Source organism: Saimiri boliviensis, chromosome X (genome assembly GCF_048565385.1).
Source record: "Saimiri boliviensis isolate mSaiBol1 chromosome X, mSaiBol1.pri, whole genome shotgun sequence".
In the NCBI taxonomy this organism is placed as follows: Eukaryota; Metazoa; Chordata; class Mammalia; order Primates; family Cebidae; genus Saimiri; species Saimiri boliviensis.
In genome coordinates, this window is record NC_133470.1 from 112726249 (window position 1) to 112750666 (window position 24418).

A 24418-nucleotide genomic window follows, 5' to 3' on the forward strand; every position below is an offset into this window, starting at 1 on the left:
GTACTGAGAGGGCAATTCAGTTAGTTGGGGTACTGGTTTGGTGAGTTCTGGTTAATCAAGGTTTTACAATAAAAGGCCATGCCAATGCCTGGTAAGATTGTTTGCTGAAGAAAGTTCTTTTAAAATTTATTTCTTTGAAAGTGCTCTGGATCAGTGTTTCCAAACCCATATTGTATTTGCAGACTGGCAAACTAACTTTTCCATCAGGATCCTGAGGGATAGAGAGGGAAAGAGAGGAGCAGAAGTGCAACCATTGTCTTTGAAGAAGAAAAGTTTTGGCTTGCCTGTCTGTTGGTCTGTGGTTGGGAAACACTGTTCTTCACTTTAAGATGCCCATGGGATCTTGGTCGTACAAGATGTGATTTTACATGCTTCAATATAATTCTCATGCCCCTTGGGCCATGGAGGATTCTGTTTTCAGGTCCTCTCCTGTACTTACCCCAAGTGTCTTTCCATGACTTGGTATTGTGGCTTCGGAGTTTGCCCCTATTTCTTGTTGCTTGGATGATGGCTATTCATTCATTCTAGCTCCAAAGAGCATTAGAAGCCAAAGGAATGCCAAGTAAGATGGGTTTTCTCATGATGGCAGCCTGGATAACAATTAGACCTACCTGAACCAAGAACATGGCTAAGGAGAAGCCAAATCAGGAATTTATACACACATAAAGTATCACAGTTAGGCGACGCACTTGCTTAAATATACAAAATCTCTTTGCAAAGTCTCTATATGGGGTGGCCTATTGAAGAAAGACCCCATTTAACTTGAAACCGAGCTTGATATTTGGCTTTCAAGTTAAGTGGGGCCTGCTTAAATGGGCTATCACATATAGAGAACAACACCTCATCACTCAGACACATAATTGAAGAAGCCACCCTTACTCAACCAACCAACCTTTGTGAGCAACCATCACAACCTAGAAAAAAAAAGGCTATGCCCTGACTTTTCAGTAGATGGGTCTGATTTTTCATACCACTCAACTGAGGCAGGCGGGGACAGTTTCACAGGAAAGCCTTGGACTCTTGAAAGCCTAGGGCATTGAAACCCACATCATGGCCTTCATAATGCAACCAATCTGGTGGGTGAAGGAAGGGAAAGGGTGTGGTTGGAGCCTCTGTCTGGGAGTTTAAGAAGGGACCCAAGTTAGATCAAAAATGCGGGCAGTGCCCTGAAGTCCTTTTGGTTCCCAAAGCTGCCAGGCAGGGGAATAACCTGGTCATTCCACTTTATGTGTGAGTCTTGTGCTCTCTCCTCAATAATAAGATAACAGTCTTGCCGATTACTCGTCACTAAGGGTACCCGGTTGTGGTGACATTGAGGCTGACCTTGGAGTCACCGCCCCCGCTGCCGCACTCTCCTTTGTCGTACCACCATTTGTTTTTCAATTTGTCCAAGAGGCCTTGCTCATTCAGTTTTAATACTGCCAGGTTAACAGCATTTCTTGAAACGATAAAACATAACTTGTAAGAAAATGCACAAATGCTTAGGAAATCGTTAACGTATAAAAAGGAGCACAAGAGGACAAATTGGCTAAATTTCACAGAACGTGGAGCTATAAAAATGTCTGTACAGCAAATACAGGGTTAAATATTGGAAGGTGGCATGGAGGATAACATTTGCTCAAAACTGAAGTGTGCGGGATGGGGAAATTGTCTTTGAGAAAAAAAGTAACAAGAACACCACATCCATGCAATTAACATTCGTCACATATGGCACCATAACTTGGCTTTTACCATTTAAATTGAAAAAGCCGTTGAACTGTAAAATTAAAACAGCAACAAACAGTCAGAGAGGACAACACAGAGAGAGAACATTAAAAAAAATGGATGCATTAAATAGATGAAACCATAATTTACCGTCTTATTTAACTCCATGGAATATTGCAGATTTTAAACTTTTAAAAGTTACCTCAAAATCCACAAGAAAGAAAATGACAACAAAATGCATCAGGGTAGGTGGAATACTATAACAACACGGATATTGTTATATTATTCCACCCACCTTAATGCTGAGCCTTTAGGGGTTGCCACACCATAGCCTTTGGAATCCAGATTTCCACCAACTTTCATCGTATCACATGGTTTTCTCTGCTCAATGTACTCATTCATGGTTGACTCCAGCAGGAAGGCGAACTTTCCCTTGGACTTTCGCACTCGGGCCACTCCGTCTGCTGTTGTTTTGGTAAACACAGATGGCTCTGCTGATTTCATGTAAGACCACATTTTCTCGTACACAGCAATTTTGGATCTCTGCACCAAAGAGATAAGAGCTCTTAGAGCTGCCAGATATTCAATCTGGAGGAGGACTTAGTGCAGTAGTTTTTTAAATTGCAATCCACAGTAATAAAAAACACGTTACACTGCAACCTAGTAGAGCAGACACATTCATACAAATGTAAACATATTTCCAAAACAAGTTCTCAAAAACCACACTCACCCTTGTAATGTGTGATGCTCTCTGATATTTTCTACTCTGTTGGAATTCGTTTAAAACAACGTTGCTCAGGACCCACTAAATTGATTTCATGGCCCCTCTAATTGGTTACAGTCTGGTTTGAAAAACATTTTCTTAGTTTAATCTTCCTCTCAATGAAAAAATCTTCTCTCCAATATCCTGCTATGTTTATCTAATCATAGCAGAATATGCCTAATCAAAGACCATTGTAAGGGAGTGTATAGCCATTTTAGTCAGCCCACTCCAGCATGGGACATCAATCATTGTAAGAAAGTACTGCCTTATTCTGAGCTGATCTTTGTTTTCCTATAGTCTCATTCCTTTTTACAATTTCAACTTTTATTTTAGACACGGGGTATATTTGCAAATGTGTTACATGGGAATATTGTGTGATGCTAAGGTTTGGAGTACGGATCCGGTCAGCTAGGTAGTGAATATTGTATTCAATAGGTAGTATTTTAATTCACTCCCCCCACCCCCAGTACTATCCACTAGAGCTATATACAATAATTCTGTCCTTTTGTACAATGGTTCTTTTTTTTTTAATGTACAGTGGTTCTTTAATTATTGAAAGGCTTTTATTATGTCCCCTTCTCATCCTTCATCACGTGAAACTCTACTCACTGATAGTTTCCAGAACTCTGACAACTTTGGTTTTCCACTCGTAGGCACATTCTAGTTGGTAATGTCTGTCTGTAATTGTAGTGTATAGAAACAGACACAGTACCCCTAATAAATGGCCAAAACAGAATGAAAACAACAAACAAGCTTATCGTTTTGGAGCATTATTTTCTTCTTCTTCTTCTTTTTTTTTTTTGAGACAGTTTCTCACTCTCTTGCCCAGGATAGAGTGCAGTGGTGCGATCTTAGTTAACTGTAGCCGTGACCTCTCAGGCTCAAATGATCCTCCTGCATCAGCCTCCTGAATAATTGGGACTACAAGTGTGCACTGCCAAACCCAGCTAATTTTGTTAATTTTTTTTTGGTAGAAATGAGATGTCACTATGTTGCCCAGGCTGGTCTCAAACTCCTGGGCCCAAGTGGATCTCCCCCATCACCCTCCCAAAGTGTTGGGATCGCAGGCCTGAGCACCTGGCCTGGAGCAGTACTTTCTACCAATGCTGCTTAAGTTTGCATTAATGTATTCAGTCATTCATCTATCCTTTCAAGAAATATTTATATATTGAGAAGCACTGGAAGAATATAATAGAGTGAATAGAGTCTTTCCCTCAACTCAGGTTGAGGCCAAACCAAAACTTACTTCTGCCGAGTCAAGTCTCTCTCTTCTTTACGTTTTGGAATTTTGCATATAATCCCACTGAATTTCGTATCAACTGGGGTGGTCCCTAGAACATGTATGAAATGCTTACTGTGTGTCTAGCCCTATGTTAGTCATTCTGGAGTATATATTAAAAAACTGTAGACTCAATGACTCAAAAACTTTCAATTGAGGTGAGAGCTAGGTCCTTAGGAATGAAAATAGCAGAAAAAAATTCTAAGGTGATACTTGACCAGAGGTCGAGATAGCATGGCAGGAACAATAAACATACACCATGTTTTCAAACGTCTTTTTGTGGGGTTTCCTGGCCCCCACCCCAGATTTCTGGATTATTTGTTTATTTGCTCTTCTCCAGACGTTGGCTGGCTACATTGTATCTTTTTGGGGCCTGCTTGGACCTGCCGAAATAATTCCAGAGGGGCTGGAACTTCCAGAGCTATCACCATGGACTCAAATTGCTGGCCTCAAGCAATCCTCTCACCTTCACCTGGTAAAGTACCAGGATTACTGGGGTGAGCCACCTTGCCCAGCTGGATCACCATGGACGTTAAGCATTGTGTTTATGGCAATCATACCCTCATGGAGGAGTTGCTGAAACTGTTCACTGAGATGGGAACACATTTGATTTGCACAAATTGTAGCAAAAGAAGCCACTGAGACTGAAATTAAATGAGAAAAAGGGAGAGTGGTAGGAAATGAGCTTAAGGGGATAATCAGAGGCCAGATCTTGTAGAGCCCTGGAGGTCATGAGAAAAAGTTTGGATTTATTCTTCCTGTTATAGGAAACGATTGGAAGATTTTGAGGAGGGGTGTGATAAGGTCTTAGTTAAAATTTTAATGGATTACTCTGACTGCCATTTGGAGAATAGACTATAAGGTGGGTCAGAGTGGAAGAAAGGGAAATTAGTTAGGGGGTGATTCTAATAGCCCAGAGGAGAGATGATTGTGGCTTGGACTAGTGTGGGAGTGATGGAGGTGGAAAGAAGAGGCTGGATTCCAGATGTATTTTGGGGAGATAGCAAACAAGCCCTGCTGTTGGACATCTCCACCTGATGAGCCTACAGACATTTTCAGATTAAGCTTTTCCAAACCAAATCTATATTATCCACTTTGTAAAGCCTGAGCTTCCTTCTACATTCTATCAGCAAACCACCTAACCTCCAAGCTAGAGGGTTTGGTTTTACTTTTCCCTCACTCCCTCATTCTGCCATGTTTATTCTAGTGTAGCTATGCCTTTAGAATCTGTCTTCCCATCTTCTTTTCTTTCTCATTACTATTGCCCTCCCTTGGTCAGGCTCCATCATTGCTTTGTCTAGACTATCTCGCTTCTAACTGGTCTTCCTGCTTCATCTCTCTATTCAATTTATCCTCCAGTGATTCTTCCAAAATGAAAACTTGATCAAGTTACTTCATTCTTTAAAACCCTCTGATAGTTCCCTAATACCTACAGAAAAAAAAAAATCTTAACTCTTATGTATGATATTCAAGAGTGCTTATGATCTTGGCTATACTCTCCTATGATTAGGTCATGCTGGGCTACTCACTGGTCACTGAAATAAGCCACTTCCATGTCTTTTATGCCTTTGGTTATGCTTTTGCTTCTGCTTGAATTACCTAATTCATCTACAAGATCCAGAGCAGATGTCATGTCTTCTGTGAAGTCCTTCCTAACCCTTTCCTGCCCACACAGAAGTGTTTCTTTGGATGTTCTCCCAAAGCCATTTGCTCATATCTTTGCTATAGAGCTTAATTGAAGTAGGGTGAGTTAACTATGTGTCTCTCTTCCTGTTACTTGAGTGTCTCCTGAGGACAAAGTCCATGCCTTATTCATTCTGCTAGCCCTCTTGGCAGCCAGTAAATTGCTGTATACATGACAGACTAAAGATATGTTTGCTTAATAACTGAAGCATAGGCTTGACCATGGTGATAACCAGATTGTTGGACAAAGATATCAGAAGTTCAGGTGAAAATGGCTACCAGCACTATCTTCATAGCACTGTAGAATTCGAGAGCTGATTTTTTCCTAAAAATCACTGAGTACCTTGCTAAGGCAATTTGGATATGTGCTTTTCAATCCTCTTTTTAAATGCTACTTAGTCTGCCTTTGATGCCCACATCAATAACTTCCCCCAAGTAATCCCTAACAATCAAGGCCTTCTAAGATTAACATCTAACCCACAGTCATTTATGCTCATTCTATATTACATTTTCCTCTTTTGACACATAAAACAATTTTTAAACATTGTAATGAAACACATTGTCAAGGACTTTATTTTATTTCAGTAGACATTTCCTAGTCAGTTACCCAAAGAATTAAAAAATAGTAAATAATTCAGATATGCAGAAAGATATAAAAATAATGTAAAAACACTGTGAACCTGCCATAAAGCTTAACAAATTAAACATTATGAAGTTAGTTAAAGTCTGCTTATCTACCCCTGCCTAAATACATATTCCTCTCTACTCACCAAAAGTAACCACCATAATGAATTTGGCCTTTACGATTCCCTTGCACCTTTTTTTTTTTTTTAAATACTTTTACTGGAATAAGCATATCTCCTTTATAATGGCTGCAGAGCTCTTCAATCTATGCACATGCTATGTTTTATTTACCCAACACCTTTTGAAGGGCTCTTAGAGAATTTCCATTTTTTTTTGGCATTATAGAAAACTCTGTAGTGGGTATGCATTTTTATGCATTTATAAAGAGCTATTTTTTGTTCTTCATCTTGGCCCAACTAGACCTGAATACAAGTCGGGGTTCTAGGAAGGAGAGACTTTAGACATATTTGTCTTTTACACTATTTGCAAACAGGCCATTGCTTCCAAAGATAAGTTTATAAGCCAAGGGCAAAGGGGTCCATGAATTCTGAACCAAGTGCACTATAATTTGGACTCATTTACTTCATCATTTACTTGAGCTTTTTGATTGCTGATACAGGTTAAAAGGTTTATTCCTTTAGGTAACGATGCATTTCTAGGAGAATAAATAGCAGTGCTTGAAGCAGGCCCTTTAAATGCATGTGGTATACATGTGGCAGATATTAATGAATGCATTAAATGACAAGTCATTTAGTGGCAGAAATTATTGGGCTCTTTTTGATGACTGAATTCTCAAAGAGATTAGAAGGGGTGGAAAGAAATGACTCATAAGTGAGAGAAATTAAGCTGAAATGTTTATCTTTCTAACTAGTATTTAAGTATCAGTATAGCATTCAGATCAGAAAGAAGAAAAAAAACCAAAGTAGCATTTTCTCTTTTTTTCTTTCTTTCCTTTTTTTTTCTTTCTTTTTTTTTTTCATTCTGTCTTATTTTGGCTGAAATAAGAAGTCAATAAAAGGGACTGAAGCTTAGCTCTATCATCTGGGAGAAATTAAACAATTTATGGGCAGTATATGTCATAACAAGTTCATTATTCTCCAACCCACCACGATTCATTTCTTTCATCCCACAGAGCACCATTTTGTACCTAAAAAGGAACAAGCAATGGTTATAAAGAAAGGCCATAAGAAATTCTCAAGCACTGCTAGATAATTAGCAACTGAAATCCAAAGGAGAAACGCATAAATGGAAGAGGAACAGATTAATCCAAAACAGCAGATATGGTAGAGCCTTAGCATTAATGGTTTCAAAAGTCATAGCTCTAACTATTTGTAATAGATCATGAAGGTCAAAGATAATGAAGAAATTTGTCTTTTTGTTGATGTGAAAATTTTAATATTGGGCCCTGCGAGTGTGGTACGCAGAAGCCTACCACTTAGACATTGTGTCTCTTTGCAATGGTGTTTTTCACTCCAAGTTGTTGTGCATGTAGTAGCTTTAGCGATAAAACTATTCTTCACATAAGTTCAAAGTAACTATATAGTGCAGTGCTTAAGGGTGTGTAGTCAGATTGCCTGAGTTTGAATCACACTTGCTAAGTGCATAAATTATCTAGCGTCTATTATCTCAATTTCCTCATCCATAAAAACGGGATTTTGTTTCTTCCTTTAAAAAATCTTTTATTATTATTACTGTTTTAGAGATGAGGTCTCGCTATGTTGCCCAGGCTGGAGTGCAGTGGCTATTCACAGGCGTGATCCCAGTACTGATCAGCATGGGAGTTTTGACTTGTTCGATTCCGAACTGGGCCAGTTCAACCCTCCTTAGGCAGCCTGGTGGTGCCCCCCTCCCGGGAGGTCACCATATTGATGCCAAACTTAGTGCAGACACCCGATCAGCATAGCACACTACAGCGTAGAACTCCTGGGCTCAAGTGATCCTCCAGCCTCAGCCTGCCGAGTAGCTGGGACTACAGGCATACACCACTGCGCCCACCAAAATGGGATTTTTAAAAAGAGTACACTTCAAAGGTTTATTGGGAGAAATTAAATGGGTTAATACATACTTAGAACAATTCCTGAAGCACAGAAAGTGGGAAAAACATTACATATTTTTATAATAAAGAAAATGTAATTTGTTTTACTGGCAGAATTTATTTTAATGGTATTATAAACGACTATACTTCAGTTCCATATTAACAGAATCATTACTTCATTTTATGGGAGAAATCACATGCTTAAGTATTATTTGTATATTTGGATCTCCAGACATACACCTGGTGAATGACCATGATCTGTCATCAACAAAAATTACTATCATTTAAATTTGGATTTTAAAAATTTTGTTGGTGGAGGAAAATGGGCGGGATGACAACTTTTCCTTTTACATTTGTTTTGCAGTTAAGTTGAAGTGTATACATTAAAATTCTCATTAACCAGAACACTGCTAATGGGAAACTTGGTGAATAAAATTTTCTGCTTTCCTATCAGATAAAATAGGATATCCACTTGGAGTCAGTAGAAGAACAGAATTTTAGAGCTAGAAGGCACCTTAAAAACTGTTTTGTTCAACCTTTCACCCGATGAAGTGATATCTTCTTGCTTAAATGCTTCTAGTGAAGAGGCACTCCCTAGCTCAGAGGAGGCTTTGGAAGTAGCTTATTCCATGGTAGGACAATTCAAGTTGATAGAAAGTTCTTATTGTTTGGCTGATATTCTTAATGAAAGCCTCGCCTCTCCAATCTACTTCTGCCTCCTGCTTGAATTGGGCAGTCCCTCCTGTCTGTTTCCATTTCTCCATTGTAGGTAGCACCGATTATTTTGCTTTGCAATGGTTATCCCCAGCCAAATCTGAGCTCTTTGAGAATAGGGGTTAGGTCTTTTTTTTTTTTTTTTTTTTTTTTTTTTTTTTTTTTTTTTTTTTTTTTTTTGGTCACCATGCCACTGGTGTCTAGCATAATGCCTGCCACACAGCAAACTCTGACTATGTGTCGGTAGAATGAGTGAATATTAAAATTGAAGTGTTACCTGCTGGTCGTAACTTTTCCCTTTGTAGTGATACAGAATCAATATGCTGTCTTTCCAACACAATGTACAGCCTGGACTCTACTGCCACAGTATCACCTGTTAATTGCCTTTTTTGCAGACTAAACATCTTAAGGGCCTTCATCTGTTACTTTTATGACACAAATTCCAGTCAACTCCCCTTTTCTGGTTACAATCTTCTAGATCCCTTTTCATTTTTTTAAAGTCTCTCCTAAAATGAGGCCCCCCCAGATTGCACACAATATGCTTGATATAGTGACATTAACATAAAGGACAGTGGAACCATCTCTTCTTGTGGTTTGGACAGGACCACAATTGTTCAATTTGACAGGATTCAGCATCCACTTTTCCATATGTCGATAGTCTAGAATTAACTGAATTAACAAAATGGACTAATAAATTGGAAGCATGATTATCAATAATCATAATATGCTGTTCATTTATGCTATTAATTTACTATCAGAGTGCTGATGAAGTATTACATAACTTGTAAAGATAGTATTGGTGTTTGTAACATCTCTATTCCCACCACGTAATGAGGGAGAGGTCAGGGGAAGATGGCTTTAGGCACTTTGTATTTCAGTGTTCCTCAAAGGAAAATGGGCTAGCTTGATGCATGTAATTGTTTTTTTGAGCACTGTGACCACCATACCTATTTTGTCCATTTCTATCACCGTATGTGCAAGACTAGCCTTATACATATATATCAAAGAGGCTAGATTTGACTTTGGGGTGCTTATCTTCTATCATTTCTCCCTGTTTTACTGTCTGCCTCCCTCAGAGATATATCCTGTACCCTTTTTCTGGTATCAACAGTTATGGTCCTCATAGAGGTGTTCACTAATAGTATAATGGCTTCTGTTACCCCTTAGCAAGGGGTCATTTTGATTTGAATAGGGGATTCGTACCCCAAAATGGAGAGTGGGCGTCTTGGCATTATAAACAGTGCCTTTTAGGGGCTGGAGAAGGCTACCTTGTATATGAGACATGAAGAAAGGGAAATATGGTGAGAGTTTCTAACAAAAAGGACTTTTCCTGACTCATTTTTCCTTCTCAGTGTATTGTGGACTATTTATTGCTTGACAATCTGTTCCATTTTTTCTTTAGATTGTACCTTTAGTTAATATAATTATAAACTACAATCTGCTTTTTCTTCTGAATTATTTAGCGTCCTCTGGAATTTCTGCTTTTAATAAAGGCTGAGGTGGCTAGGTGGTAAAAATTCAAAAGGGTGAATTTGGGCTTCCATCGGCCTGAATGGAGCACTTACAGAACCCCTGCATGCCTTGTGTGCCTTCTGTAACATACAGGAGCAAATGGTGTCTCACAGAATTGACCAAATACTAGGACGTGGACAGGTGATCCTTACAGGGCAAGGTGCTAGAAGGAAGGAAGGCCAGTGATGCCACAGCTCTGGAGAGCTCCTGACCTCCGCTTCCTTTCCTCCTTTCTTCTTTGCCTTTTCTAATGTTTGATGGGATTGGAAGAGGACGCTGTGCTTACATGTCCAAGGACTATAAGAGAGGGACAAGGTGTGGCTGGGGTGGGCTCATTCTCAAGTTCTTTATTGTAGTCATAAGTGTCAGGACTACAGAAATTCAGTTCTTAGTTAAGACTCCAACTGTGGAAATCTCAAGCACTGGGTTTCGACTCACGAAGAGATTTTTGTGGTGAGAATTACCTGCCATGAAGCCTTTCAAGTACTCCCCTTCCTTATTCAGAGAGGCCTTAGATTTGTCATTACTAGAAGCAGGAGATTGCCGAATATCTTTAAACCTTATACTTGCCTAAGGTTTTCTGGTTGCCAGGGTGATTTAACACATACCATCTCATTTAAACCCCACAGCAGCCATGTGAGGTGGGTGCAGTAGCTATTGTTTGTTCACTACTTACTCCCCAGCACCGAGAACAGTGTGTGTGAACCCAGTAATGCCCCACAAATATCTGTTGAATAAGAGAATGAATTCCTATTTTACAAAAGATGGAATTGATGACAAGGGAGGGTTTGTGCAGTGGCAATGCCAAGAGGTGCCATCGTGGGCTTTACCCTCCTCACTCATTTCCATGAATCTAGCCCATCACTATAAATTAAGCCTGAAAAAAGCTGTGTGCTTTCTAGGCACACAGTTTCCAAATAAGGCCCAACCAGAATTCCACCTTGACGAGTCTTCAATATAGAAATTAAAAGATTTGCCATTAACTCAACTACTTATTCTAGGTTACACACCTAATGAGGAACAAGGCTGGGACACTATCTAAGTTAACTGGAAAGGTTTCAGACAGCTCGTTCCTCCTAATAACCCCAGCTGCTTTTGCTGGCTCTAGCACTAACAATATCCTTTTTGATGAAAGAGGGCAACTCACCTTCAAAACCATTTTTTACTTCTTGTCCACACTTTTTCTTTTGAAGTTGAGGTAAATTGTAAATTAACTCCAGATCCCTGCTCACTAAGGCACTGGAATAAGTGAACATCCTTGTCACTCACTGTAACCCTCCTATAGGCCCCTAGTGTCCATACTTCACCATGTTAAATGATCAGCAATTTGAGGCAAAAGAAGAAAAGCACATCTGGGTTGCTAAATGCATCAGACACATGTTTTTCTTCCACATTTATTTTGAAGAAGTCAATAGCTCTAATAAGGTGCATTTGGAAAAAAGGAATCATTGCTTTTTACAATTTTCATCCTAAAGTAAAGGAAGTGGTTTCCGCTTTGATTTAGAGCAAGGCACACAAGAAATGATTTCATTTCTAAGCATGGCCAAAACCCCAATTTCACTTTCTTTCCTTTACTTAGGCTTGCACATTTTTAACATTCAGGTAAGTAGTGCTTGTCCATATTGTTTTTTTTTTTTTTGAGACGGAGTTTCGCTCTTGTTACCCAGGCTGGAGTGCAATGGCGTGATCTCGGCTCACCGCAACCTCCGCCTCCTGGGCTCAGGCAATTCTCCTGCCTCAGCCTCCTGAGTAGCTGGGATTACAGGCACGCACCACCACGCCCAGCTATGTTTTTGTATTTTTAGTAGAGACGGGGTTTCACCATGTTGACCAGGATGGTCTCGATCTTTCGACCTCGTGATCCACCCGCCTCGGCCTCCCAAAGTGCTGGGATTACAGGCTTGAGCCACCGCGCCCGGCCTGTCCATATTGTTTTGCTTCAGACAATCAGCAACTGCCATGGGACTGTGTATGGGTGAACACAGGAGAAAGTCAGGGAAAGGAATTCTGGTTTCTATTCTTAGTTTTTCTACTTGTGTGTTATGAGCCTGACTGAGTTATTCTGAGGGCTGGGCTTTTAGATAACTTCATTGGAGTTGGAGGTCACCTTTTGCCTAGACATTTAGTTTCACCCTCAAACGTCAAGTGCCATTCCAAATGACTTTGCTTAACAGTTTCAAACCGTGTTCCCAAGTCCAGAGACAGGTTTCCTTCCACCTCAAGGAGGCTATTTCCCATGTCTCCTTTCCAAAGGTGCAGGTGACAATCAGCTAAGGTTCCTGAGACCTTTGTAGTGTCCCTCTCCGGCATGCAAAGTCGGATTGCTAATCTGATTAACCTTCTGCTTCTCTTGCTGAGTCAGATTAAGCATATTCCAATGGGTTGAAAGTAGTGCCAGTGGCCATATGACTTTGAAAGCCAGAGTCAATACATTCTTTCAGAAACTGTTTCTAAGGTACCATTGCTCTATTCTGGGAAAACAGAGGAAGGGACACAGTATTCTCTACCCCTGTGTCTCTCAGTCAGCAACAACTTTGCCTCTCAGGAGTCATTTGGCAACAATTTTCATTGTCACGACTTGGGGAGAGTAGCGCTACTGGTATCTAGTGGGTAGAAGCCAGTGGTGCTATAAAACATCTTACAATGCACAGGATAGCCTCCACCACCCATAATTATCTGGCCCCAAATTCAGTGGTGCCAAGGCTGCAAAACTCTGCTATATGGACTTTGATTAAGCCATCACGAAGTGGGAAAACCATCATAACTAACACTTAACTGAACACATACTTTCTGTTCCAGATCCATTCAAGGGTTTTACATGTGTTAACTCATGTAATTCTCACAACAACTCTATGAAATAGATGATACTATTATATATTACCCCATTTAAACATGCAAAAACAGGCACAGAGGAGTTAAGTAGCTTGCCTAATGCCACACAGCTGAAATGTGGTGGAGCCGAGAACTCATTCGTGCAGGCCCCAGAGTCTCTGCTCTCAAACAGTACACTGTTCCTAGATAGGCTAAGCCATATGATAGGGTTGGGATGACTTCACAGAAATTCTGCTTTCTGATTGAAATGATGCTTATATTTTAGCAATCATTTCAAGGGGCATGGCATTTCTGTTATTCTCTCCCTGAAATATAAGACTGGAGACTAAGGTGTCTTACCCTTAATCCACACGAAAACCCCACCTTTCAAACCAGAGGTTGACAAATTATTTTTTTCTCCTTATTTTGAGAATGAAAATACATAAGAAATATAACCTTATGTATTGAACTTACATGGCTGTTGTAAGCCAAGACTGTGAGTCAACTTTTATTTTCACAGCTGCTCCTCATTTTTCACTTCGCTGTCGGGGAAGCACCACCTCTTTTTCATTTACCTTATCAGGTAAAAGACGCCCTCCCCACTCCAACCTGTGCTCAGAAAAGAACTGGAAGCATTCACACTGAGGTATAAAAGATGAACAGTATCCAACACTGTGATCCCCTCATAGGATTAAAACACAGCTAAAGGAATGACAGCTGGATGGTGGACACATTATTTGGGTAAGGAGAAGTGTGTGTCTGTGTGTGTGTGTGTGTGTGTGTGTTGAAAACCTGACTTTGGTATGTACCCTCACCTTTAGATTGCAGAATCTATTTTCAAAACAGAGAATGGGTCACAAAGAAAGTGTGTCTGCCACACCCTTTCACTGCTAACTAGAGAAAAGCCTCAAATTCCCTGACTCTCAAGCATGTATTGCTTCTAGGCCTGCTATCACTCTTGAACACTCTAAGGTTACTTCCCTCAGCCTTCTAGAGTTCTATTTTTCAATGAAATGGCATCTCCAGCAATCCAAAGCCAATTACCACTGACCAATTGGATTAACAGTATTTTTATTTTCTATTATTAAGATATTTAAAAAAGAGGTTTAACACTCTTGTTATTCTTGAATCAATTGTAATGTGGAGGCCAAACCTGACAATACGGATCCTAGGAAATGAGAGGGAAAATGCTCTTCCACTAAGAAGAAATATCTATCCTGAAATTGCAATGTTTTGAGTTTCCACTGTGGCTGTTGCTTCCAGGTCCCCAGAGAAAGAATCATTTTCATACTGAGGGGAGGGAAAAAACGACGAAGCAAAGAAGGAGCAACTTGCTCAGGGTTAGCCAGAAGAGTTCAAATTTTCCATTTAGTGTGTTTTGGGGAGTGTTATGTTTCCTAAAAGGTGAGCTGGAACTAATCCGAAGAGAAGTTTTGTTAAAGCCAGTTTGTCTGTAGGAAATATTATATACCTAGGAAGCTACTGTTGACTGCTTCTGTGATTCTGGTTTAACTGGCCTGAGGTGGGGCCTACATTGTAAAAAATGCTTCCTAAGTGATTCTAATATTCAACGTGTGTTTAGAATAAGCAACAATGATCCTACAGCTGCAACAACTAGCTACCAATTAGTGCATAAATGCTGACAATGAGAGGGCTACCATTTAGGAAGCACTTATATGCAACAGGAATGGTGCTTCACGCATTGTATACATGACTGCTAAGCCTTAAAACAACCTTGCGAAACCAATATTGTTTCCATTTTACTAAGAAGATAACTAATACTTAACGAAGTTATTTTACTTCTCCAAGGTGATACACCTGGTTAAGTTGTTAGCTCTGACTTCACTAAACTTTAGATTCATCTATCCGCCTACCTAACTGATAGCTCCACTTAGACGTCTCATAGATATCTCCAGCTAAGCGTGGCCAAAATGGATCTCTTGATTCTCCTCCACCCCTGCTTGCTACTCCTCTAGTGTTCTCCATCAAAGAAAATGGCAGCACCTTCCAATTTGTCCGGTTGCTCAGGCCAAAATCCTTTTCATCATCCTTGACTCCTTTCTTTGGTCTCACACTCCGCACCCTGTCACCTCAGTCTGTGTTCAAAATGCAACCACTTCTCCCTACCATCATCCTAATTCAAGCCAATCATTGTTCATCTGAAATATTGCAATTGCTTCTTTTTAAACTGATTTTTTTTTTTTTTTGAGACGGAGTTTCGCTTTTGTTACCCAGGCTGGAGTGCAATGGCACGATCTCGGCTCACCGCAACCTCCGCCTCCTGGGCTCAGGCAATTCTCCTGCCTCAGCCTCCTGAGTAGCTGGGATTACAGGCACGCGCCACCATGCCCAGCTAATTTTTTGTATTTTTGATAGAGACTGGGTTTCACCATGTTGACCAGGATGGTCTCGATCTCTTGACCTCGTGATCCACCTGCCTCGGCCTCCCAAAGTGCTGGGATTACAGGCGTGAGCCACTGTGCCCGGCCCCCTGATTTTTTTTTTTTAGAGACAGGGTCTCTGTTGCTCAGGCTGGAGTGCACCTGTGTTATCTTAGCTCACTGCAGCCTCGAGCTCCTGGGCTCAGGGATCCTCCTGCCTGAGCCTCCTGAGTAGCTAGTACTACAAGCATGTGCCACCTCCTCCAGCTAATTTTTTAAAAAAATTCTTTGTAGAGATGGAGATCTTACTATTTTGCCCACTCTGGTCTTGAACTCCTGGGCTCAAGTGTTCCTCATGCCTTGGCCTCCCAACATGCTGAAATTATTGGCGTGAGCCACCATGCCCATCCTACAATCACTTCTTCAGTGGTCTGTCTCCCCGCTCCTCAACTTTTGCCCTGACGTAGCACAGTCTGGTTGATAGCAAGTAAGTGAGGGAAACAGTGGTAAGAGATGAGGGCAGTGAAGAAGACAAACCATGATAAAAATTCTGGATTATATTCTGTTTCACAGTAAGTCACTTACAGGACTTTGAGCACAAGAATGACATCTAATCTATAACCCTTACCACAATGGCTGTCATATAGCATGTGCTTAATAAATATTAACTGAATGAATAAATGCGTAGCCAAGATTTAAACCCAGCTCATTTGACACCAAAGTCTATATTCTCCTTCTTCTCTCTCCTTCCAGAGCTTAGAGTGGTAAAGTGATAATTCCAAGTTTGCATAGATGCAGGGGGACAGAATTAGTATCAAAATCCAGATGTGCTGGTTTTCAAAACCTGTTTTCTTTCTGCTACTCTGCACTGCCTCCCAGTGGAAAAATTGCTAATAACTACAGTGACCAAAATGTCAGAGAATTGAGTGAAGTTTTTTTGTTGTTTTGACATGATTTTACATAGCCTTGATCTTCCTCCTTGGTTCAGCTTCGAAGCCTGTGCAACATGCTCCGAGGTAAAAGGCAACAATATAATAACTCACTAGTTTGTCACAGGCCCTAAATACTACCATTAGAGATCATGGCTTCTGTTTGACTTTCTCAAGTTACTTAAATTTCTCTAAGGCTCTAATAATTATCTCTGAAGTGGAGATAGATTATTAAATGAGATAATTCACGTAAAGCACCCGTAACAGTTCCTGGCATGTAGTAAGTCCTCAATGAAGTAGATTATACACTCATGGCAAATGGGAAAGTAACAGAACCCCACATCCACCACTTTTGTGATGGTTTGGTTTATTTGAGGATGTGTGCCAGAAGAATGTCAGAGGAAGGAGAATCAAGGTAGGTCTTGGGGTGGGCAGGCAATGTGGGGTGCCACCCTGAAAAGTCAGGGTCATGTGAGGACCTGGGCACATGTGGGTGACAAAGTATGGTGTCACATTAAGTGTTATCAGTCCTACTGAGGCACAGATTAGAATTAAAGCTAACTCACCACGTGCTTGGCAGAGAATAGCTTATAGTACCAAATGGGGCCACTAAAATGTTCAATTTCAATATATTCATATTTCACCTTCTCCTGTGGCTCTCGAGTTTGAACAGTTGGGTTTAGATTTAAGTCCTTTCCTCCTCGCTGTGTTAGGAGCGTTCTGGTAAGTATTATTTCTAAAGGTGCTATGCTGATTTAAAAAAAGTGGCTGGCTGCAGTTTTGTCTGGCAAACACACTGACTGTGAAAGCTGCAGGAAAATTGATTTTCTGGCATTTGCGTGTCCTGGCATGAACTGTGCACCATGGAAGCTCAAGTTACAGAAGCTTCTGATAACTGCAGCAAGTGAACTTGACTTCATGAAATGATTAGGTTCCACTAATCTTTCCCATTGGGGTCAAGGCAATGGTCTCCATATGCAATGACAGATAAAACTACTAATTTGCTGTTACTTCATTTAGAGAAGTAGTCAGATAGCCAGTTAATCTGATACCCATATGCAAATACAAATGAGAACACTTACTAAACCCCCAATCTTCATGCTCAGGCTCTGATCTCAGATTGTCTTTATTCTGCCTTGGCCAGCATGAGTGCTAGAAGCCTCTCTAGAGAAAGGTAAACTGTGTTATTTGCATGGGCAAGAATTCCTTAGGGACATGCAGAAACTATTTCCTTTAAATTTATTCTATTTGTGTAAAATTGAAAATAAATGAACTCCTGAGTCTAGGTATGCCATGGAAGAATATTCTTGCTGTTCTTATTTAAGAACCATGCTTTACTTCAGAAGAACAGATACAAGAAAATATTTGCGAAAAAAAACCAAAAAGTGCACTCCTTAAGTTTCTACCCGGTCTGATTATCTTCTTCTGGCTCTGTGAGTGGCTACATTAAGTTGTTTACACCTACTCTGACTCTTATTTCCAAGGGAAGAATTCCAAAAAAGGTGAGCAGCCAGGTGAAAACACTCACAATTCGCTCAGTTTTTTTTTTTTTTTTTTTTTTTTTTGAGACGGAGTTTTGCTCTTGTTACCCAGGCTGGAGTGCAATGGCGCGATCTCGGCTCACCGCAACCTCCGCCTCCTGGGTTCAGGCAATTCTCCTGCCTCAGCCTCCTGAGTAGCTGGGATTACAGGCACGCGCCACCATGCCCAGCTAATTTTTTTTTGTATTTTTAGTAGAGACGGGGTTTCACCATGTTGACCGGGATGGTCTCGATCTCTTGACCTCGTGATCCACCCGCCTTGGCCTCCCAAAGTGCTGGGATTACAGGCTTGAGCCACCGAGCCTGGCCCGCTCAGTTTTTTTTAAAGAAAATAGTTCTCTGTATCAGCTCTGATAGATGGGTTGAAGAATTGAGTACAATCAAGATTGAAAGTGGTAGAACCTCTAGAGATGCTTTTCTCGAAAAATTCCAAATAACTTTGTCAAGTAATCATTCCAAATGCCATTACCTTGCTTTTTCAAATTGTCTTACAGTTATATTAAGGTCACAACAGTAAATTTCCCTGATTCAAGTCACCAAAGGGGGAACGGGACCAACACTTTTTAATTGGGCAGATTGAATGTTATAGCCATTTGGCTCGGATGCTGTCATACAGTAACCAGGGACTTGAGCCAAGCTATACCAAACGCTCCAAACAGAAATAAATGCTGCCAAATTGCAGATTTGCAAGTCACACTTCATTAGAAAACAAAAAATAAGAAGCAGAATCATGAGCTGAAGCAAAGTTTTTTTTTCTTTTTAAAGAATCAACGAGAAAACTAGGTTGTTTTATATTCAGACCTGTGTTTTCATTACCACTGTTGAACAGAAACAAAACCAAAGTCTGAAAACCCTCCAAAGTAAACAAATCACACCTTTATTTTGTTTGACTTGAATTTCTGATACAGCTATCACCTTTATTCAGTAAAGATAAATACTCAAACTGCAGAAGGACGCCATGTTGAATCATAAAGGACTTAGAAGAGAGAAATGGAAACCAGGCTGCATTTCCAAATCTCATGCATTATTTTTTGTTTGTTGGGTTTTTTGTTTTGTTTTGTTTTTGAGACAGTCTCACTCTGTTGCCTAGGCTGGAGTGCAGTGGCATTAGCTCACTGCAACCTCCACCTCCCAGGTTCAAGTAATTCTCATGCCTCAGCCTCCTAAGTAACTTGAATTACAGGTGTGTGCCACCATGCCCGGCTAATTTTTGTATTTTTAATAGAAATGGGGTTTTACTGTGTTGGCCAGGCTGGTCTCGAACTCCTAACCTCAAGTGATCTGCCTGCATAGGCCTCACAAAGTGCTGGGATTACAGGCATGAGCCACTGTGCCTGGCCCAAATCTCGTGTATTTTCTAACACCTGTGAAACCTATGGCCTATGGGATGATTTATTAGTAGACATTGGTTTGAAATACGTTTCATGTAAGTCCCTGTTTCTGTACCTTATTACCAAAGAAATACAGTAACTTGAAAAATAGGCCCTCCGCATCTTGAGCAAGGGCATTATTATTAATATCTTTTGTTATTCCAGAAAAGTGGAGTGGGTCAATAATACTTCAATAAAAGAATTACATGGTTTTCCCTTAAGACTCACCTGATTGCCTTCTATCCCAGCTCTGATCAATCAGTGGCAGACCTTTGACGGTCCACTACCTCCCACCCCATCCCTACCTGTGTGCTACTAACAGTAGTTAATTCAGCAAACTAAGGAATATTTATACAAACCTGTATTTTTTCAGAACCCGTTAGGATAATCAGTAGCCAAGAGTTATCTGTTTTTTTTTTTCTCCATAATTAAATCACTTATTTCTATTAACCCAAGAATTTTAAAGTCACTTGCAAAATTTAATTTCCGTTAGGATGACTTTTCCCTCATAGTCCCACATGTAAAGGCAACAGAATATTTTATTAAGAACCTTCCTAGACAGTCATCTCTCTTTGAGGCTTGCTTTCTCTACCTTCAGCCGCGAAACTGCTTGTCAGTGTGGTGAAGAAAGTGGATTGCCTGCCTGTTTCTCCACCTGATGGCAATCTGCATCGCCACTGATTTCTATCCAGGTCATTTATCATCTACTTGCTGAAAAGTATGTTATTAACAAGAAGCAGGTAGGAGTCATGCTGACCTCCCCAGTTTTAAATGAATGTTTAAGATGGTACAATCAAACAGACATGCAAAATAGGCTATTAATGCAACATTAACATTACAAATTTAAACTCAAAATCAAGGAATGCAGAACATGTAAGTATCTCATTGTTTCTTCCAGCATTAGGAAGACATGGATCCAGAAGTATTGAAAAAATGACCAGTGTGTGTAAAGGAGACTCCAAGATCCACTACCAGACTTCTAGAATAATGTAACCATACCTACATAGATTGGCTCAACTTTAGCAAGTAAGTTTTCCAACACCTTGGAATGTTCCTTTCCCTGATTTGCGCTGCTTTGCCTAGAAGTGAGTATGTTCCATTACGTAACAGAAGAATTCCGAGAAAAAAAATCTGTGCCATAAATTAGATTCATTTTAGAAAATCAAATTTTATTTTTCTGTCGATGCATAGGCTGTTTTACGTTTATTTCTGAAAGCCCTCCTCCTAGGTTTCTCTGACAAGTAGTTAATGATCTGTTAGCACCCAAATGCAATAAGGGATCTCTGTTTTCTAGGGAAGAATATGTTTCCAATGTGAATAATTACTATTTATTGCTTTTATCAGTTGTGAATTGTCTGATTAATGGATTAGTTTGTGTTGTCAAAGATTTTGGAAGAAAGGGAAAGCTTTAAAGATAACAAATATTTTAAACTAGTTTTTGGTAATCTTTGGTCTGCCAGATAGGCAAGCATGGAAGTTGCCTGGAAGACAAAATAAATGAACAAGCAAACAAACCCAGTAAAAAGAACTTCAAGGTGGGAGATCCTGGTTCAATGGATACTGAACTGCATCTCCAAGTGCCAAGGGCTAAAATAGGCATCCACGATAATAGCAAGGGTCCTAGCAGAAAAGAGTGAAAAAAGATTGAACTCTAGCTTTAGAAAATCTGATCTGGTCTCCATAAAAGAGAAGTTACTTCCTAGTGAGGGAGAGGGCAGAATTCTTTTTTCTGCAGTAGTCAGGATCCCTATGTTTGGGAGATGATGGCACTCCAAAGGAAGATAGAAAGAAGGAATGGCTCCTCTTAAATATCCATCAGATAGCCAAATCATTTGTGATGGAAATACTCTGTGTACCTTGTTAAAAGGTCCAGCTTAACCAAGCTAAGCAGTGTCCACAGTATAGCCTTAATCAGCAGAGTCTGCACTGATTAGAAAATTGACCAACTGCGCCCAACCACTGATGTAGATAAAGTCTGGGCAATCTGGCCTCTGGGCTGGAAAGTATTTCTCTCCTCCTTCAGAATTGGAACTTTCCTATCGCCACCCTAGTGCCTGTATTCAACAGATACCTTATGCTCACTCCATGGATGGATGCCTTTGATTATGATCACACTTGTGTTTGCCTAATATCCATAGCAGGTTAAAATGGCAATGGCGATGCAGAATTAACCGAAGGGAGGGAGGGAGAGAAAGGATTACAGAAATTCTACTTTCTTTTAAGCCTAAGAGCTAGCACTTCAGTCTGGGTACTATCCACCATACCACTCCTTTCTTAAAGATGTGCCCTCACTAATCTTCCCTGGTAGAGATACTAAAAGGAGGGGATCCAGCTCATATTCTCCTCACAAATCACGTCCACTTACTCCCAGGAGGCTTCACCCTGCCATTTGGGCACTTGGGGCTACCCACCCACAAGTCTTCTATGTGGGGAAGGTTGGACCCCTGGTCTCCTCAGTGCCTTTGTAAATAAATGCAACTGCACTGATTATCCATTGCCCACACCAAGTAGGTCAAATAGGCAAAGAGAAGGGGAGTAAGGAATAAGGTGTTGTATATCAGGGATGTGCTTCTGGCTACAGAGCAAGAATTTCGTAGCTCCTGGTTCATCTTTTCCTCTGTAACAGTTTTAAAATCTGATTGTCTTCCTGATAAGATTTACATCCTCCTAATTTTGAGCTCTTCCTGGTAACCAGGTTCATGTCTAGCCAGCTACAGTCCTCTAGGTTGGGAACTTGGAGGCATGAGGCTCCCTGAAACCTCCAAAACAGTCACATAGCAGAGCTACCTGATCGTAAAAGGCAGGTATAAGAACAAAGAAGGAAGGAGCCGGGGAGGGATAACATGATAGTAGGAGAGAGCTTTGGCTAATGGCTAAGAGTTCAAAGCTCTTGGTGTAATCTCTCATTCTGTTCCTTTTCATTTTTAAGGACATTTCTCTTGCCCATAGCTTCCAACCATATTTTAATAAACTTTCCCATGTGAAGGCCAGCTCTTCTTTTTGTCCACCCTAAAGCCTCTGTAAAAACATCAACATTAGGCCATGCACAGTGGCTCATGCCTGTAATCCCAGCACTTTGGGAGGCTGAGGTGGGCAGATCATGATGTCAGGAGTTTGAGACCAGCCTAGCGAACATACTGAAACCCTATCTTTACAAAAATAAAAATTAGTCAGGTGTGGTGGTAGGTGCTGTAATCCCAGCTAGTCGGGAGACAGGCAGGAGAATTGCTTGTACCTGAGAGGCAGAGGTTGCAGTGAGCCGAGATCGCACCATTGCACTCCAAACTGGGAGGCAGTGTGAGAGTCCATTTCAAAAATAAAAAAAGAAACACCACCAACATAGAAGTCCTTACCACCTGATAACCTGTAGGTTGGATGGGGAAGAGGGCCAGTAGGACAGCTTCTTCAGGTTGGCATGAGTTGCCAAGCTCCCAACCAGTCTGCTCCTATGTTCATTTTGTTCCTACTTTTAGTTTTCAGGCTGTTTTACTGTTCATAGTCTTCAGCCAGATGCCATTACTTGAGCTTCCCTCTAGAGATCTTCATTTGGGGCTCCCTAAACCTTTGGCAAAGCATCAATGCAACAGTGCCAATTCGACCTGAGATTCCAGCCCCTGAAACAATCATCTCCCACTGGTCCCTGTTGATTAGAGGAAAGGGTTTTCCTTTCTCTCTGTCCCTGACAGGAACACACGGAGCAAGAGGCTTGACCTCAGCCAGTCAGCTGTGATCACTCTCAAGACACCACTTCATATCAGACAGGCCCCAGCTACTTCTACTCAGGCTTCTCTCTGCCCCAAAGGCCCAACTTCCAGCCTCACTCCTGTATCCTTTGCATATGAAAAAAAAAAAAAAAGCAAAGCAGAAAACAGTCAACTATTCCTCAAAGAGTGGCTCTTGGTTGCCTGTGTTGTCGTCACGTAGGGTGCTGCTTTAAAAACACAGATTATTGGAATGCATGGAATTAGCATCTTGAGGTGGGGCATGAGACCCCATGTTTTAAAATAGTTCCCCAAATGATTTTATATACACAGTATTGGAAAACACTGCTCCAGTACAGTCATTCATCAGATTACTGAGTCTCCTATTCAATATCTCTGATAAGTGGCCTATTCTTGAATGCTTTCAGTGATGAACAGCTCACTGTCTATGAATACAGCTTACTTTATCTATGGATTGCTCTGTCAGAATATTCTTTTTACATTGATCTAAAATTTCTATCCCTACAATATCCACTATTTGATCTTTGTTCAAGTGAGGTCCCTTGGGGCCTCACAGAACAGTCCAGTCCGGCTTTAAAATGTCTGCCCTTCAAATTTTTGAAGACAATTCTAGTATTTTCTGCTGCTACATATCTTCTTCAGGCTAAATAGTCTCAATTCTTGTAAACTGAGAAACAACTGTGTTTATAAACAATCTTGTAAAAAATTATAGGCCAGTCCCTATAGGTCTGCTCTTTGGGCAGTTCCAGGTAAGAATGTTTTCAGACAGGACTGTGGACTATGAGAAGCCATGGTTGTCCTCTGGATGTCAACTCTGAAAGTAGAAGTATCCATCGAGTACCTGTCACTTAAGTTTAACAACTTTCCATGTATCTGTATTGCATGAATTTATCCAAGTCTCCTTGAATTTATTTATATTTTTCCTCAGTTATTGACCATGGTATTCCCAACCTTCCTGTTTGTACAATTGGCTGAAATCCCAGGCCAAGAAAATGGAGCAAAAGCGTTTTTCAGAATCTGCCTGGTGGGTCAGTTTATTCTCTCTGACTTTCATATATCGTAAACTTCAATAATATGCAAATCATAAGTACCCAATTGTGTGTGTGTGTGTGTGCGTGTGTGTGTGTCTGTCTGTCTGTTCAGAGGAAAGTGGCAGATACAAACATCTGGAAATCAAACTTCAAACTTCTTGGCAAAGGGGCTTTAATTTGACTCTTTTTATGATTATCTTATACTAGCATGTTCAGGAAAGGGGCTGTTTATTTTGCCCAAGACAATGCCTAACATAGTGAGGTTGTTTTTAAATATGAAAGATTTGCTATAAAATCTTTCATTTGATATTGTATGCCA

General features: G+C 40.5%; 1 protein-coding gene across 4 annotated transcripts in view; it reads right to left on the reverse strand.

Annotated features, from left to right (window-relative positions):
• Positions 1–24418, reverse strand: part of GRIA3 (glutamate ionotropic receptor AMPA type subunit 3) — a 330401-nt gene that overhangs the window by 23628 nt on the left and 282355 nt on the right. For 2 of the 4 annotated variants that reach the window (XM_003931097.4, XM_074391692.1), the window contains exons 13-14: positions 2000–2247; positions 1324–1438 (exon numbers count right to left, since the gene is read on the reverse strand). In XM_003931097.4, the coding sequence (XP_003931146.1) occupies positions 1324–1438; positions 2000–2247 (363 nt within the window). The remainder of the gene's footprint in view (positions 1–1323; positions 1439–1999; positions 2248–24418) is intronic. The other 2 variants (XM_074391691.1, XM_003931098.4) reach the window with 1 other exon arrangement.